The 14694-nt window shown below is 47.1% G+C and overlaps 1 protein-coding gene across 1 annotated transcript; it reads left to right on the forward strand.

Moving 5' to 3' along the window:
* Positions 1-3842: 3842 nt before the first annotated feature.
* LOC309567664 (interferon-inducible GTPase 5-like) lies at positions 3843-11606 on the forward strand (the record flags this gene model as incomplete). The annotated part of the gene is made up of 2 exons (XM_082273087.1): positions 3843-3938; positions 10383-11606. The coding sequence occupies exon 2, from the start codon at positions 10398-10400 to the stop codon at positions 11604-11606; it is 1209 nt and encodes a 402-aa protein (XP_082129213.1). The 5' UTR covers positions 3843-3938; positions 10383-10397.
* Between the last annotated feature and the right edge of the window lie 3088 nt (positions 11607-14694).

A 14694-nucleotide genomic window follows, 5' to 3' on the forward strand; every position in this document is an offset into this window, starting at 1 on the left:
ATATAATCAGGAGAATTGCCACCATGGGCAAGTTGCCAGGTATCAATGTGCCATACCTTAACCACTTGCCGCCCGACCGCCCGCCCGCCCGCCGCAGATATACTGCGGCAGGCAGCCGTACCTGTGCAGCAGTTCATGGGAGCTCTCCTGGGCAGCCCGCGCGCCCGCCCCTTTTAGGAAGCGGGGATGCCGATCCATGGGACCAGCGGCCGCGATTGCCCCTGGGCACCCACGTTCGCTCTCCGCTGAGAGAGAACGACGGTCTGCTGTTGTACACAGCAGACCGTTGTTCTCTCTGGAATGATCATAGAGCGCCTGTGATCCCCCTATTTTGGATCACAGGTCTCTGTGTTGATTCCACAAGTCCCTCCCCCTCACAGTTAGAAAACACTCCCCTAGGTTCACAGTTAACCCTTTGATCACCTTCCCTGTCAGTGTCATTATTACACTGACAGGTAGTGGGGGGGGGGGGACGACTCCGCAGTGGGGACTCCGATGCACTGGGCAGGCGGCTCCAATTGCCGCCGGCCACCCGCAATCTCCAATCTCTCCTCGCTGTGTTTACAACAGCTGACCGTTCTTCTCTCTGGAATGATCACAGAGCGCCTGTGATCCTTTTATATAGGATCACATGTCTCTGTGATCATTTCTCAAGCCACACACCCCCCACAGTTAGAACCACTCCCCTAGGCTCACATTTAACCCCTTGATCACCCACGGTGTTAACCCCTTCCCTGCCAGTGTCATTATTACAGTAACAGTGCATATTTTTAGCACTGATTACTGTAGTAATGTCACTGGTCCCCCCAAAAGTGTAAAAAATGTCAGTTAGGGGTCCGATCTGTCCGCCGCAATGTCGCAGTCCCGCTAAAAATCGCAGATCCCTGCCATTACAAGTAAAAAAAAAACAAATAAATAATTAAAATTGACATAAATCTTTCCCCTAGTTTGTAGAGGTGATAACTTTTGCGCAAACCAAACAATATACTCTTATTGGGATTTTTTTTTTTTTTAACCAAAAATATGTAACAGGATACAAATTGGCTTAAAAGGATGAAAAAATTTGATTTTTACCTTTTTTTTTTTTTTTAGGAATGTTATATAGCAGAAAGTGAAAAATATTGTTTTTTATTTTTCAGAATTGTCGCTCTTTTTTTGTTTATAGCGCAAAAAATAAAAATCGCACAGGTGATCAAATACCACCTAAAGAAAGCTCTATTTGTGGGGAAAAAAGGACATCACTTTTATTTGGGTACAGCGTCGCACGACCGCGCAATTGTCAGTTAAAGAAACCCAGTGCCGAATTACAAAATACGGCCTGGTCATTGAAGCCTTTTCTGTATTAATTAAAAGTCAGCAGCTACAAACAGTGTATCCGCTGACTTTTAATAAACACACACTCACCTGTCCCAGGATCCAGTGATGCGGCCGCCCGAAGCCTCGCTCCTCTCCCTCTGGTCTTGGCGGCGCCTGCATCACTAGTATGAGCACCCGGCTGTGACAGCTTGCGGCTTCACAGCCGGGGGCGCACTGCACGTGCACGAGTTTTTGATTGGCCGACATGTCCCAGAAGATTGCAGGGAGGGAGGGGGAGAGGAGAACTTCCGCTCTGTGCTCCCAGCAGAAGTTGGAGTCAAAACCTGTCAAAAAAACTAGATACCCCCCCCCCCCCCCCCCAAAAAAAAAAAAAAAAAATGGGCATGTCAGGGGGTTAGGACTACTTAAAGCGGAAGATCCACTTTTGTGGGGTGGGGGTGGGGGGGATCCTTCTGATCAGGAATGGTTAAAGAAGAATTGTAAAAAAAAAAAAATGATTGCCTAAACCCATGTGAGTTGTTTTTACCGCTACTATTCCTTTATATTGGTTTTTGGAATTTACAAATGCAGTAATTTAGAAATTGGATGAAAGGTTTATCACTGGGAAACACTTTTTGATAGATAAAAAGTGCATTTTATATAGAACTACTGTATATTAGGGATAGACCGATTATCGGCAAGGTGGATATATCGGTGGCCGATATGCACTTTCCCCGGTATATCGGTCCCGACCCAAACTGGCCGATATTGCCAATATTTTTGTGACGTCATTCTGCCTTCTTAGGCCGCCTCCCTCGCCTTGGACAGCCTCGTCTGGAGTCGGGACTAGTCTCACGGGAGTGTATCACAGCCATACACCCACCCACAGCAGCCCAGTGCCAACCAGCCAACCACATCCACAGGCCCTGTACCAGCCAGCCAGCCACCCAAAGGCCCTGTACCAGCCAGCCACCCACAGCCCCTGTGCCAGCCACCCACTTACCACAGAGTGCCAGCCAACCAGCCAGCCATCCACCCACCACAGGGTGCCAGCCAGCCAGCCATCCACCACAGGGTGCCAGACAGCCAGCCACCCACAGCCCCTGTGCCAGCCACCCACCTACCACAGAGTGCCAGCCAAACAGCCAGCCATCCACCACAGGGTGCCAGCCAACCATCCACCACAGGGTGCCAGACAGCCAGCCACCCACAGACAGGGTGCCAGACAGACAGCCACCCACAGGCCCTGTACTAGCCAGCCACCCACAGCCCCTGTGCCAGCCACCCACTTACCACAGAGTGCCAGCCAACCAGCCAGCCATCCACCCACCCACCACAGGGTGCCAGCCAGCCAGCCATCCACCACAGGGTGCCAGACAGCCAGCCACCCACAGCCCCTGTGCCAGCCACCCACCTACCACAGAGTGCCAGCCAAACAGCCAGCCATCCACCACAGGGTGCCAGCCAATCATCCACCACAGGGTGCCAGACAGCCAGCCACCCACAGACAGGGTGCCAGACAGACAGCCACCCACAGGCCCTGTACTAGCCAGCCACCCACCTACCACAGAGTGCCAGCCAACCAGCCAGCCATCAACCACAGGGTGCCAGCCACCCACAGCCCCTGTGCCAGCCACCCACCCACCACAAAGTGCCAGCCAGCCACCCAGCCACCCACAGACAGGGTGCCAGCCAGCCAGCCACCCACAGGCCCTGTACCAGCCAGCCACCCACAGCCCCTGTGCCAGCCACCCACCTACCACAAAGTGCCAGCCAACCAGCCAGCCATCCACCCGCCACAGGGTGCCAGCCAGCCAGCCATCCACCCACCACAGGGTGCCAGACAGCCAGCCACCCACAGCCCCTGTGCCAGCCACCCACCTACCTACCACAGTGTGCCAGCCAAACAGCCATCCACCCACCCACCACAGGGTGCCAGCCAGCCAGCCACCCACAGCCCCTGTGCCTGCCAGCCAGCCACCCACCTACCTACCACAGTGTGCCAGCCAAACAGCCATCCACCCACCACAGGGTGCCAGCCAACCATCCACCACAGGGTGCCAGACAGACAGTCACCCACAGGCCCTGTGCCAGCCATCCACCTACCACAGAGTGCCAGCAAGCCAGCCATTAAGCATTAAACAAAAATAAACATGTTCAGTACCAGATTTGTGTCAAAAATTGTCTTTATTTTTCAAAACTTTAAATGTACAAAATATCGGCCGATACCGATACGTTGTGACCAAAATATCGGTATCGGCCTTGACAAAAAACATATTGGTCTATCGCTACTCTATATAGATCAGACTAAAATGAGGGACAAATGAGGAGGAAAGAGGGACAGAGGGACTTTGCTGCAATTCAGGGACAGTCCCTCGAAATCAGGAACAGTTGGTAACTATGTATCTGCTTTGTAAGGTAGAACAATATCAACAGCAGATCACTGTACTGCACACACATCAGCCTTTCCTTAACAAGGGGACTCCCCCCCTCCCTCTGACAACCTACACTTTAAGCCCCGCCCCCTTTGTGAGCTCACACCCTGCTTGCTATACAAGGAAAGCGAAACTGAGATTGCAGCCCAAGAAGAGTGAATGAGACGGAAGTGCAAGAGGGGAGAAAAGAAGCGAAAAAATCTGCAGGTATGAGTTTTACGGTATGAGGGTTTTATTATTAGCTTTATTCCCAGTATGCTCTATAACAGCAGATGAATTGGTCCTTGAAAAAGAAAAAATATTTGTATATCCTCTGCCATCCGCTCAACTGTTATTTGCAATAGGAAAATGACAGTTACCAAGGTCAAGACAGATAGGGAAGTGACACCTTTCTGCACAAAGTATAAGTTCACATACTGGCGTATCGGAAGCTGATTGGCCACCATGCACAGCTGCACCTGATTTTGCACTCCCCCCGTTTTTGTAAATCAACCGCACTGCTCCTAGCCTCCTATACAAGTCCAAGTGAACAAGAGCTGACTATCAACACGGAAGAAGCGCTTCCTTTGCTCTTAGGCTCCATTCACACTACCGCGACTTGTCAGCCTGACATGTCGCGGTCCCTCGCGGTCCATTGACTGGTACAGGACCGGTTCTAATAGGAGCGACACAAGTCGCTCCGACTTAGAAAAAGATTCCTGTACTATTTCGGGGACCTCGGAGCGACTTGCATAGACATTCATTATATGAAGTCCGTGCAAGTCACGCCGAAGTCGCAGTGCACTCGACTTCACAGGTCGCCCTCGAAGTCGTGCCGCGGTAGTGTGAATGCGGACTTAGGCTCTGTTCACATACTGGCATATCAGACCGCAGGCAGAATCGTGGCGATCCCGAATCATTTCAAATCGCAGGACGCCCGTGCGGTTCCCGTGACTTGCAATGGCACCCCAAACTTTGCCGGAATTGTCGCCTAAAGAAACGCAGTAAAATCACGCAAACAGAATTGCGGGACGCCTGTCACACAAGAACTTCTTATGGGCGACAGGCCTCCTGCGATTCTGTTTGCGTGATTTTGCCGCAATTTGTCGGGCGACGGGGGAAAATCGCGCCATTGCAAAGTCACGGGAATCGCATGGGCGTCCAGCGATTTGCAATGATTTGGGATCGCTGCGATTCTGCCTGGGATCCGATATGCCAGTATGTGAACGGAGGCTAAGGCCCCTTTCACACGGGTGCACCGGCCGACGGAGTCCATTCTGCTCAGCGGGGGATTGATCCGCCGATTCCTACTGAGCAGGTGGATGACAGCTCCGTCTCCGCTCTGTGTGTGCAGGGACGGAGCTGTCAGATCCCTGCTGTCCTCTATGGGGAGATCGGATGAGAACCAACCGCCTGTCCGTTATCATCCGATCCGATCCTCCAGATGGATGGAAAATTGGGTTTCCATCCGTCCGGATTTCACAGACAGGATCGGATAGCAGCGGGTGTCAGTGGAGAGGTCACAGCTGACATCCGCTGCTCCATAGGGGTACATGAAGCATCCGATCCGGTCCACCTGAAAAACTGACAGGCGGATTGAATCGGATTGCCCGTGTGAAAGGGGCCTAAGAGCAAAGGAAGCGCTTCTTCCATGTTGATCGTTAGCTCTTGTTCACTTGGACTTGTATAGGAGGCTAGGAGCAGTGGGGGTTGATTTACAAAAAACGGGGGAGTGCAAAATCTGGTGCAGCTGTGCATAGAAACCAATCAGCTTCCAACAAGCTGAAGATAGAAGCTGCACCAGATTTTGCACTCACCAATTTTAGTAAACCACTTTAGCCCGGGAAGGTTTTACCCCTTTATTTTGTGACACGGCACTGCGTTATTTTAACCACTTAAGCCCCGGAAGATTTTACCCCCTTCCTGACCAGGGGGTTTTTTGCGTTTTTTTTTTTTTTTTACTGCGTGATTTTAACGGATAATTGCGCGGTCGTGCGACGCTGTACCTAAACGAATTTGACGTTATTTTTTTCCCACAAACAGAGCTTTCTTTTGGTGATATTTGATCACCTGTGCGATTTTTTTTTTTTTGATCATGCGCTATAAACAAAAAAAGAGCGTCAATTTTGCAAAAATAACAATATTTTTCACATTTTTTATATGAAATTCCCCCCAAAAAAATGTAAAAATCAAAATTTTTTTTAACATTTTCGGCCAATTTGTTTTATGCTACATATGTTTGGTAAAAAAAATTGCAAAAAGCGTATTTTGATTGGTTTGCACAAAAGTTATTGCGTTTACTAACAAAGGGAAAGATTTTTGTAATTTTTGGTGTTTTTTTTTTTTAACGAGTAATGGCGGCGATCTGCTATTTTTTTTTGCGGTACTGCGACATTGTGGCGGACAGAGCGGACCCTTGACTGACATTTTTGGGGTTACCAGTGACATTACTGCAGTAATCAGTGCTATATATATATGCACTGTTACTGTAAAAATGACACTGGCAGGGAAGGGGTTAACTGTATTGGAGAGGGAGGGGTTAAGTGTGTCCTAGGGGTGTGTTTCTAACTGTGATGGGACATGTCTACTATTGTAAAAACAGAGATCAACGGTTCTACATAGAAGAACCGTCTGATCTCCATTTTTACACAGGGAGAATGACAGACAGCTTGTTTACATTAGCCGCCTGCCTTTCTCCCTCTCCACCGACGATCGCCGAGTGACCGGTGGACATCGGGTCCGCCGGTCACACGCACTGACTCCTTAGTGAACGCCGCTATTGGCTCACAAGCCGGTAAAAGGCTAGTGACGTACCGGTACGTCACTTTGCTTGGCCCGGGGCTGACCGCCGCAGTATATGTACTTGCGGCGGTCGGCGGTGGTCGGCGGTGGTCGGCAAGTGGTTAACTGACAATTGCACGGTTGTGCGACGCTGTACCCCAACAAAAAATTTGATGTTTCCCCCCCCCCCACAAATAGAGCTTTCTTTTGGTGGTATTTGATCACCTGTGTGGTTTTTATTTTTTGTGCTAAAAAACAAAAAAAGAACGATAATTCTGAAAAAAAAAAATTAAAACAATATTCTTTACTTTCTGCTATAAAACATTCCCAATAAAAAAATTTAAAAAAAATCTAATTTCTTCACCAATTTAGGCCATTATGTATTTTGCTACATATTTTTGGTAAACAAATTCCCAATAAGCGTATATAGATTGGTTTGCGCAAAAGTTGCGTCTAGAAACTATGGGATGTATATTTGGAATTTTTTTTTTTTTTTTTACTAGTAATAGCGGCGATCATCGATTTTTAACAAATCTGATACTAAGTGACACTTTTTGGGGATCAGTGATACTAATACAGTAATCAGTGCTAAAAAAATGCACTGTCACTGTACTAATGACACTGGCAGGGAAGGGGTTAACATCAGGGGCAATCAAAGGGTTAAACGTGCTCCTAGGGATGCTTTCTAACTGTGTGGGGGGGGGGGGTGCTTTGACTGGGGGAAAACAGAGACCTGTGTTCCTGCTTAGCAGAAATGCAGGATCTCCATCTTCCCCTCTCACAGAATGGGGGTCTGCCTTGTTTACATAGACAGACCGCCGTTCTGCCTCTCCTGGGAACGATCGGCAGGTTTCTGGCGATCATCGGGACCACCGGACCCACTGATTGGCTCCCACTGTGTCCAATCAGTGCACGACCGCGCCCCCGGCGGCGTGCGCCCCCTAGTGGCTATTGCACGAAGTGATGTACAGGTATGTGATTTCGTGCAATAGAGTCGACCTGCCGCAGTACGGTACGTTAGGCAATCGGCAAGCGGTTAATCCACCTCAGTGTGTTCAGCAAGCAAGTGTTCTGATGTAAGGGCAGCCTTTAATGGGAACTTGGGCGAATGGGAGGCTCTGATGCCAGGCAAGACTTTTTTTATAGGGTTTCTGATGCAAGGGAGTCTCTGATGGGGACCCTGATGTAAGCGGGACTCCGATGAGGACTCTGATGTAAGGGCAGATTTTAATGGGAACTTGGGTGAAAGGTGGGCTCTGATGCAAGGGAAGAGTTTTATAGGGATTTAGATGCAAGGGAGTCTCTGATGGGGACCCTGATGTAAGGGAGGGCTCTGATTAAAAGGTGGCACTGATATAGACTCTGATGTAAGGTCATTCTGATGGGGACCCTGATGTAAGGGAAGACTTTCATGGGGATTTTGATGCTAGGGTGTCTCTAATGGGGACCCTGATGTAAGCGGTTTGGTGAGGACTTTGATGTAAAGGCGGACTTTAATGGGATCTTGGATGAAGGGGGGCTCTGATGGGGCCCCTTATGAAAAGGGAGTTTTTGATGGGGACCTTGGTGTAAGGAGAGGCTCTTTTGGGGACCCTAATGTAAGGGAGGACTCTGATTTAAAGGGGCTCTCTGACTCTGATGCAAGGACATTCTGATGGGGACCCTGATGTAAGGGAAGACATTCATGGGAATTGTGACGCTAGGGAGTCTCTAATGGGAGCCCTGATGAAAGGGGGGACTCTGATGTAAGTGCATACTTTAATGTAAACTTGGGTGAAAGGGGAGCTCTGATGAGAATCCTGATGTAAAGAGAGAACTTAAAGGGGTTCAAGTTGGAATTATTTTACTTAATATTATTGAAGTTTTTTTCCTGTGGTTTTCAATCCTATCATGCTAATTAAAAAAAATCCAAATAACAATCTATTTATTCATTTATAAAACATTTTTGGCCAATGATTATTTGTAAATATATCATGTCGCCCTCGTACTGAAAAATTTGGGGACCCCTGCTTTAATGTAACATAGAGGGAGATTTACTAAAACTGGACAGGGCAATATCTGGTGCAGCTCTGCATAGAAACCAATCAGCTTCCAGGTTTTAGCCCAGGCTCACACTGAGGCCAGTTTTTAACTCTCATGTTTTCAAGCTGGTCTTTCAGTCTGATTTTGAGGGCGATTTTACAGACATCAGACATCGCCCCACCCCCATCGCCAAAATGAGTACAGAAACTACTTTTGGGAATCGGTGCGGCTCAGGCGCCCACGTGTCCCGGATTGCCCGGGACTGTCCTGCAATTGACATTGTCCTGTGTCCCGGGCCCCTTTATTCCGGGATAATACAGGTTCCCGTAATGAAATAGAGGACACAGTGCCAACCTAGATGTCAGCATCTGCTAAGTTGGCTGAAATCCACGGCTTTCCGCAGAGCCTGACTTCTCCTCCTCCCGGCTCCTGCCTACAGCCCAATTGTCTAGGACCCCGGACCAGTGGACTGGACCACCACCACTCACCAGAGGGATATTAGAAGGTGAAGAACTGGATTGGAGTAGAAGGTGACACAAGTGGGGGCACTGGGGGAGGGGGACACAAGTGGGGGACAGTAATGAAGAAGGAGAAGAAGAAGAAAAAGGTGACACAAGTTGGGGGCATTAATGAAGAAGAAGGTGACACAAGTGGGGGCAGTAATGAAGAAGAAGGAGACACAAGTGGGGGCAGTAATGAAGAAGAAGGTGACACAAGTGGGGGACAGTAATGAAGAAGGGGACAGTAATGAAGAAGAAGGTGACACAAGAAGGAGCAGTATTGAAGAAGAAAGGGACACAAGTGAGGAACAGTAATGAAGAAGGGGACAGTAATGAAGAAGAAGTTGACACAAGTGGTGGGCAGTAATAAAGAAGAAGGTGACGCAAGTGGGGGACAGTATTTAAGTGAGGGACAGTAATGAAGAAGGGGACACAAGTGGGGGCAGTAATGAAGAAGGGGACACATGCGGGGGACAGTAATGAAGAAGGGGACACAAGTGGGGGACAGTAATGAAGAAGAAGGTGACACAAGTAGGGGGCAGTAATGAAGAAGAAGAAGAAGAAGGTGACACAAGTAGTGGGCAGTAATGAAGAAGAGGACACAAGTGGGGGACACAAGCGGGAGACAGTAATGAAGAAGGACACAAGCGGGGGACAGTAATGAAGAAGAAGGTGACACAAGCGGGGGATAGTAATGAAGAAGGGGACACAAGTGGGGGACAGTAATGAAGAAGGGGACACAAGCGGGGGACAGTAATGAAGAAGGGGACACAAGCGGTGGACAGTAATGAAGGACACAAGCGGGGGACAGTAATGAAGAAGAAGGGGACACAAGCGGGGGACAGTAATGAAGAAGGGGACACAAGTGGGGGACAGTAATGAAGAAGGTGACACAAGTAGGGGGCAGTAACGAAGAATAAGAAGGTGACACAAGTAGCGGGCAGTAATGAAGAAGGGGACGCAAGTGAGGGACAGTAATGAAAAAGAAGGTGACACAAGTGGGGGGGGGGCAATAATGAAGAAGAAAGTGGGGCATGTGGGGGACAATAATGAAGAAGAAGGTGACAAAAGTGGGGGACAGCAATGAAGAAAAAAAAAAGTTTTTTTTTTTTTTAAACAGAGTATGCAGGATAAGTAGGAGGAGGGGGGGAGGCAACATTTTTAAGAATAGTTAGTATTAGCCTTTACTACCACTTTAACATGTTAAAGCCTATATGAGATTTTAGTTATTGTGTTTATATAAACTTTAAATGTTACTTTACAAAAATATACATATTTTTTTTTTTTTTCCAAAAAGCTTTATTTAGTAATCGCGCACATAAGATATTATTTTTTAATCAAACAACTGTTTTTTTTTTTTTTAATTCAGAATAAATAAAATCAAATGGATTCCAAAGAACTGAACTATGCCTTCCCTAAAAACCAACTGCAGGAGATGAAAATGGCCTTTGAAAATGGGGATTTTTTGCAAGCTGCTGAAAACATCAAGCAATCTCTTGTAGGAATCAACGACATCCCATTAAATATTGCAGTTACTGGGGAATCTGGCTCTGGTAAGTCCACCTTTATCAACGTTCTCCGTGGTCTGGGGGATGAGGATGAAGGTTCTGCAAAGACCGGAGTCGTTGAGACAACAGTGGTGGCCGCACCTTACTCGCACCCCCAGCACAGAAATGTAAGATATTGGGACCTTCCAGGCATAGGGACAATACGTTTTGACCCCAATAAATATCTGGAATCAGTTAACCTGACTCAGTTCGACTTCTTTCTCATCATCGCATCAGAGCGCTTTAGAGATTGTCACATTCAATTGGCGCAGGCCATCAACAGCATGGGAAAGAAGTTTTACTTTGTCAGAAGTAAAATTGATGCTGATTTGAGCGCCTTCAGAAGACACAGAAAGAGCAGCTACAACGAGGAACAAGTACTCAGGGAAATTCGGAATAACTGCATTAAGGGGCTCCATGATGGAGGAATCATGTGTCCTCGAGTCTTCCTTCTTTCGTGCTTGGAGCTGGAAAAATATGACTTCTACCTCATGCAGAAAACTTTGGAGAATGAGCTTCCGAGTCACAAGAGGCATGTGTTCCTTCTATCCTTACCAAACATCTACTCCCAAGCCCTGGAGAGTAAAAGAGATGCTTTTAGAAACCAGATATGGAAACATGCTCTTGCCTCGGCAGGAAAAGCCTCAATCCCGATTCCAGGGCTTTCGGCTGATAGCGATATTGACCTCTTGGTAAACACTATGAAGGATTACAAGGAGGCTTTTGGACTGGATCAAAGATCTCTTAGCTGTCTGGCTAACACATTTGATAAGGACATCCATGACTTGAGGTCTGTGATTCGATCCAAGCTGGTCTTGCAGGAAATTACATACGACCTGGTTGTCAACTTGTTGAGCAGACGAGAACTGACTGCGGCGGCACTCATGGTAACAGAATATGCAGCTGGGACAGTACCTCTGATTGGAAGCGTGGCTGCTGGAGCAGTGGCCTTTGGTACGGCATATTGGTTGCTCTATAGCTTCCTGAAAGACATTGCCGATGATGCTGGGAGAGTCCTTTCAAAGGCATTAGAGAATACAGTTTAACATGGACCTCCTCAATCAGCTTTCAGCTTATGAAATTATATAATATACATTATATGCAAAATATTTTTATTATTACTGAAGGTCTGAATCTTGGGTGGTGGTGTAGCCTATTGTTTCTATTTAGGAATATCCATTCATATGTCTACATTTGCCTACCTCAAAATTTCCCCTGCCCATCTTAGCAAAGCCTACTTTCTTTATCATCCATCAAAATGGCTATTTTCATAATTACTCCTTTTGATCGGGACAGTGGGGATGACTCTCTATTGGGGTTATTCAAGCTTTCTAAACAAAGGGCCAGTTTTCTGTCCTTCAGACTTTAGTGGGGCTGGACTAGGGCCAGTGATAGTGGGAAATGTCCTGGCATCCAGTGCGAGTAAACAATACCCTATCTTTGGTGTCAGTGGGAGGACTAGTGTGCCATCTTTGGTGTTAGTTGGAGGATCAGAGCCGGTTCACACAGGCGCGACCAGACTTGCGGGGGTGACCTGTGAAGTCGCGGTGCGCAGCTCGCACCGCGACCTCGGAGCGGCCGGTAACGGACTTCATATCATTGAAGTCAATGCAGGTCGCTCCCGGTCGCCCCAAAGAAGCTCAGGACCCTTTTTCTAAGTCGGAGCGACTTGGGTCGCTCCTATTAGAACGGGTCCTGTGCTACTCTATGGCAGACGACCCACGGCGACTTGTCAGGCGACCAGGTCACCTGACAAGTCGTCCCAGTGTGAACGGGGTCTCAGTGTCCTATCGTTGGTGTCAATTGGAAGGATAGTGCCCCATTATTGGTGTGAATGGAAGGAATTCTTCCCCAATGTTGGTGTCAGTGGGAGGAATTGTACCCTTTCGTTGGTATCAGCGGGAGGAATAGTGGCCCATTGTTGATACTGTATCAGTGAAAGGAATTATGCCCCATCTTTGGCGTCAGTAAGAGAAAATATGGCCCATTGTTGGTGTCAGTGGATGGAATAGTGCCCCAAGGGCTGGATAAGGCAAACTTAGGGTTGCATCCGCTCCTGGGCCACAGTTTGGAGACCACTGGTCTAGGCTATGATGTTCGTTTAAGGTTATCTGTTCATATATCTACATTGGTCTACCTCCTACCCTCCTTTCTTCATCTTAGCAAAGATTTCTTTATTTATAGTCCCTTGAGGGACACAGGAATTCTGAGAATTCTTAGATTGTCAGGCTATACTGCTGCCTACAGGAGATATTGAACTCTCTGACAGTCTAAAGCCGGCCATACGCTGATCGAAATTCGACCAGTTCATCAGGGGATGGATGAATTTTTGATTAGTATGTGTCAGTCTCCACTCAATAGAAGCTGATTGTTTGATCTGTCAAAAGAACATGTTAGAAAATTTCCCTCGATGAGTGGCTGCAGCCAATCAGATACAGATGATCAGTGCAGCGGGAGCCTCTGTCAGAATTCAATGTCCTGGCATGGGGGATTTCTCCATCCACCTCATTTGGGTGGATGAAGGAATCTTAGTCTTTATGCATTCAGCCCACTGGGTGATAAAGAGTTTGGTACACTATATTGTCAAAAGTATTGGGACACCTGCCTTTACACACACAAGAACTTTATTGACATCCCAGTCTTCATTATTGAGTTGGCCTACCTTTTGCAGCTATAACAGCTTCAACTCTCTAGGAGTGTGTCTATGGGAATGTTTTACCATTTATCCAGAAGCGCATTTGTGAGGTCAGGCACTGATATTAGACGAGAAGGCCTGGTTCACAGTCTCTGCTCTAATTCATCCCAAAGTTGTTCTATCAGGTTGAGGTCAGGACAGTCAAGTTCCTCCACCCCAAACTCGCTCATCCGTGTCTTTATAGACCTTGCTTTGTGCACTGGTCCAAATCATTTGGTGGAGGGGGGATTATGGTGTGGGGTTGTTTTTCAGGGGTTGGGCTTGGCCCCTTAGTTCCAGTGAAGGGAAATCTTAAGGTGTCAGCATACCAAGACATTTTGGATATTTTAATGCTCCCAACTTTGTGGGAAGAGTTTGGGGATGGCCCCTTCCTGTTCCAACATGACTGCTCACCAGTGTACAAAGCAAGGTCCATAAAGACATCGATGAGCGAGTGTGGGGTGGAGGAACTTGACTGGCCTGCACCTCATCCCGATAGAACACCTGCAAAGGGTGGGTCAACTCAATATTGAACCCTACAAACTAAGAATGGGATGCCATTAAAGTTTAGGTGTGTAACGGCAGGTGTCCCAATACTTTTGACAATATAGTGTATTTCCTGTAGGCAGCAGTATAACCTGACAGTCTAAGCATTTAAAAATCTGCTGTGTCCATCAATGGAAAAGTAAAACAGTCTTATTATTTTCTGTTACAAATTATTTCCAGCAGAATTCTAATTTGTACCATTTTGTTTTCTTTATTACATTCGTGCCAACTAACAACTTATGATGCATACAGCATCGTTGGAGAAATTCTCAGCCTTGCCTGTTCTGGTGGTATTGCTAATCATTGTCATAGGGAAAATATAGTGATTTTATATTAACAAATTTACATTCAGGAGCAAATTTTTTTTATACAATATTGCATAGAGGTGTTTACTGATGTACTTTGCAAACTGCATGTAACTGACACTACCTGTATTAAATGTATATTAAATGCATAACTACATCCAAGTTATTACCCCATCCCCAGCCCTTTTTTTTACAACTCCCAGTAAGGTTTACACTGATGGACCAATCAGGTTCACATGTCAATTTTTCAGGTGGACCAGATTGGATCATCCATTGCTCTCTATGAAGCGGCGAATGTCAGTGGACAGGTGTCTGTTGACACCCGCCAGCATCCGTTGTAAACCTGTCCGTTAAAAACAGACGGATGAGGATCTGTTCCTCATCCGTCGATCGGATCGGATGACAGCCGGATGGAAACGGATCGCCTCTCTCACCGGAAAAGCCAAGTCTTCCTATTCCTATAGATCCCTCAATTTCTTGTTTGCTCCTTGGAACATTTATATAAGGAAACTACAGGTGCATCTCAGAAAAATTAGAATATCATCAAAAAATGTATTTATTTCAGTAATTCAATTCAAAAAGTGAAACTCCATATATTTTATATAGTTA

The sequence above is a fragment of the Pelophylax lessonae genome (assembly GCF_965119305.1).
Source record: "Pelophylax lessonae genome assembly, chromosome: 12".
Lineage (NCBI taxonomy): Eukaryota > Metazoa > Chordata > Amphibia > Anura > Ranidae > Pelophylax > Pelophylax lessonae.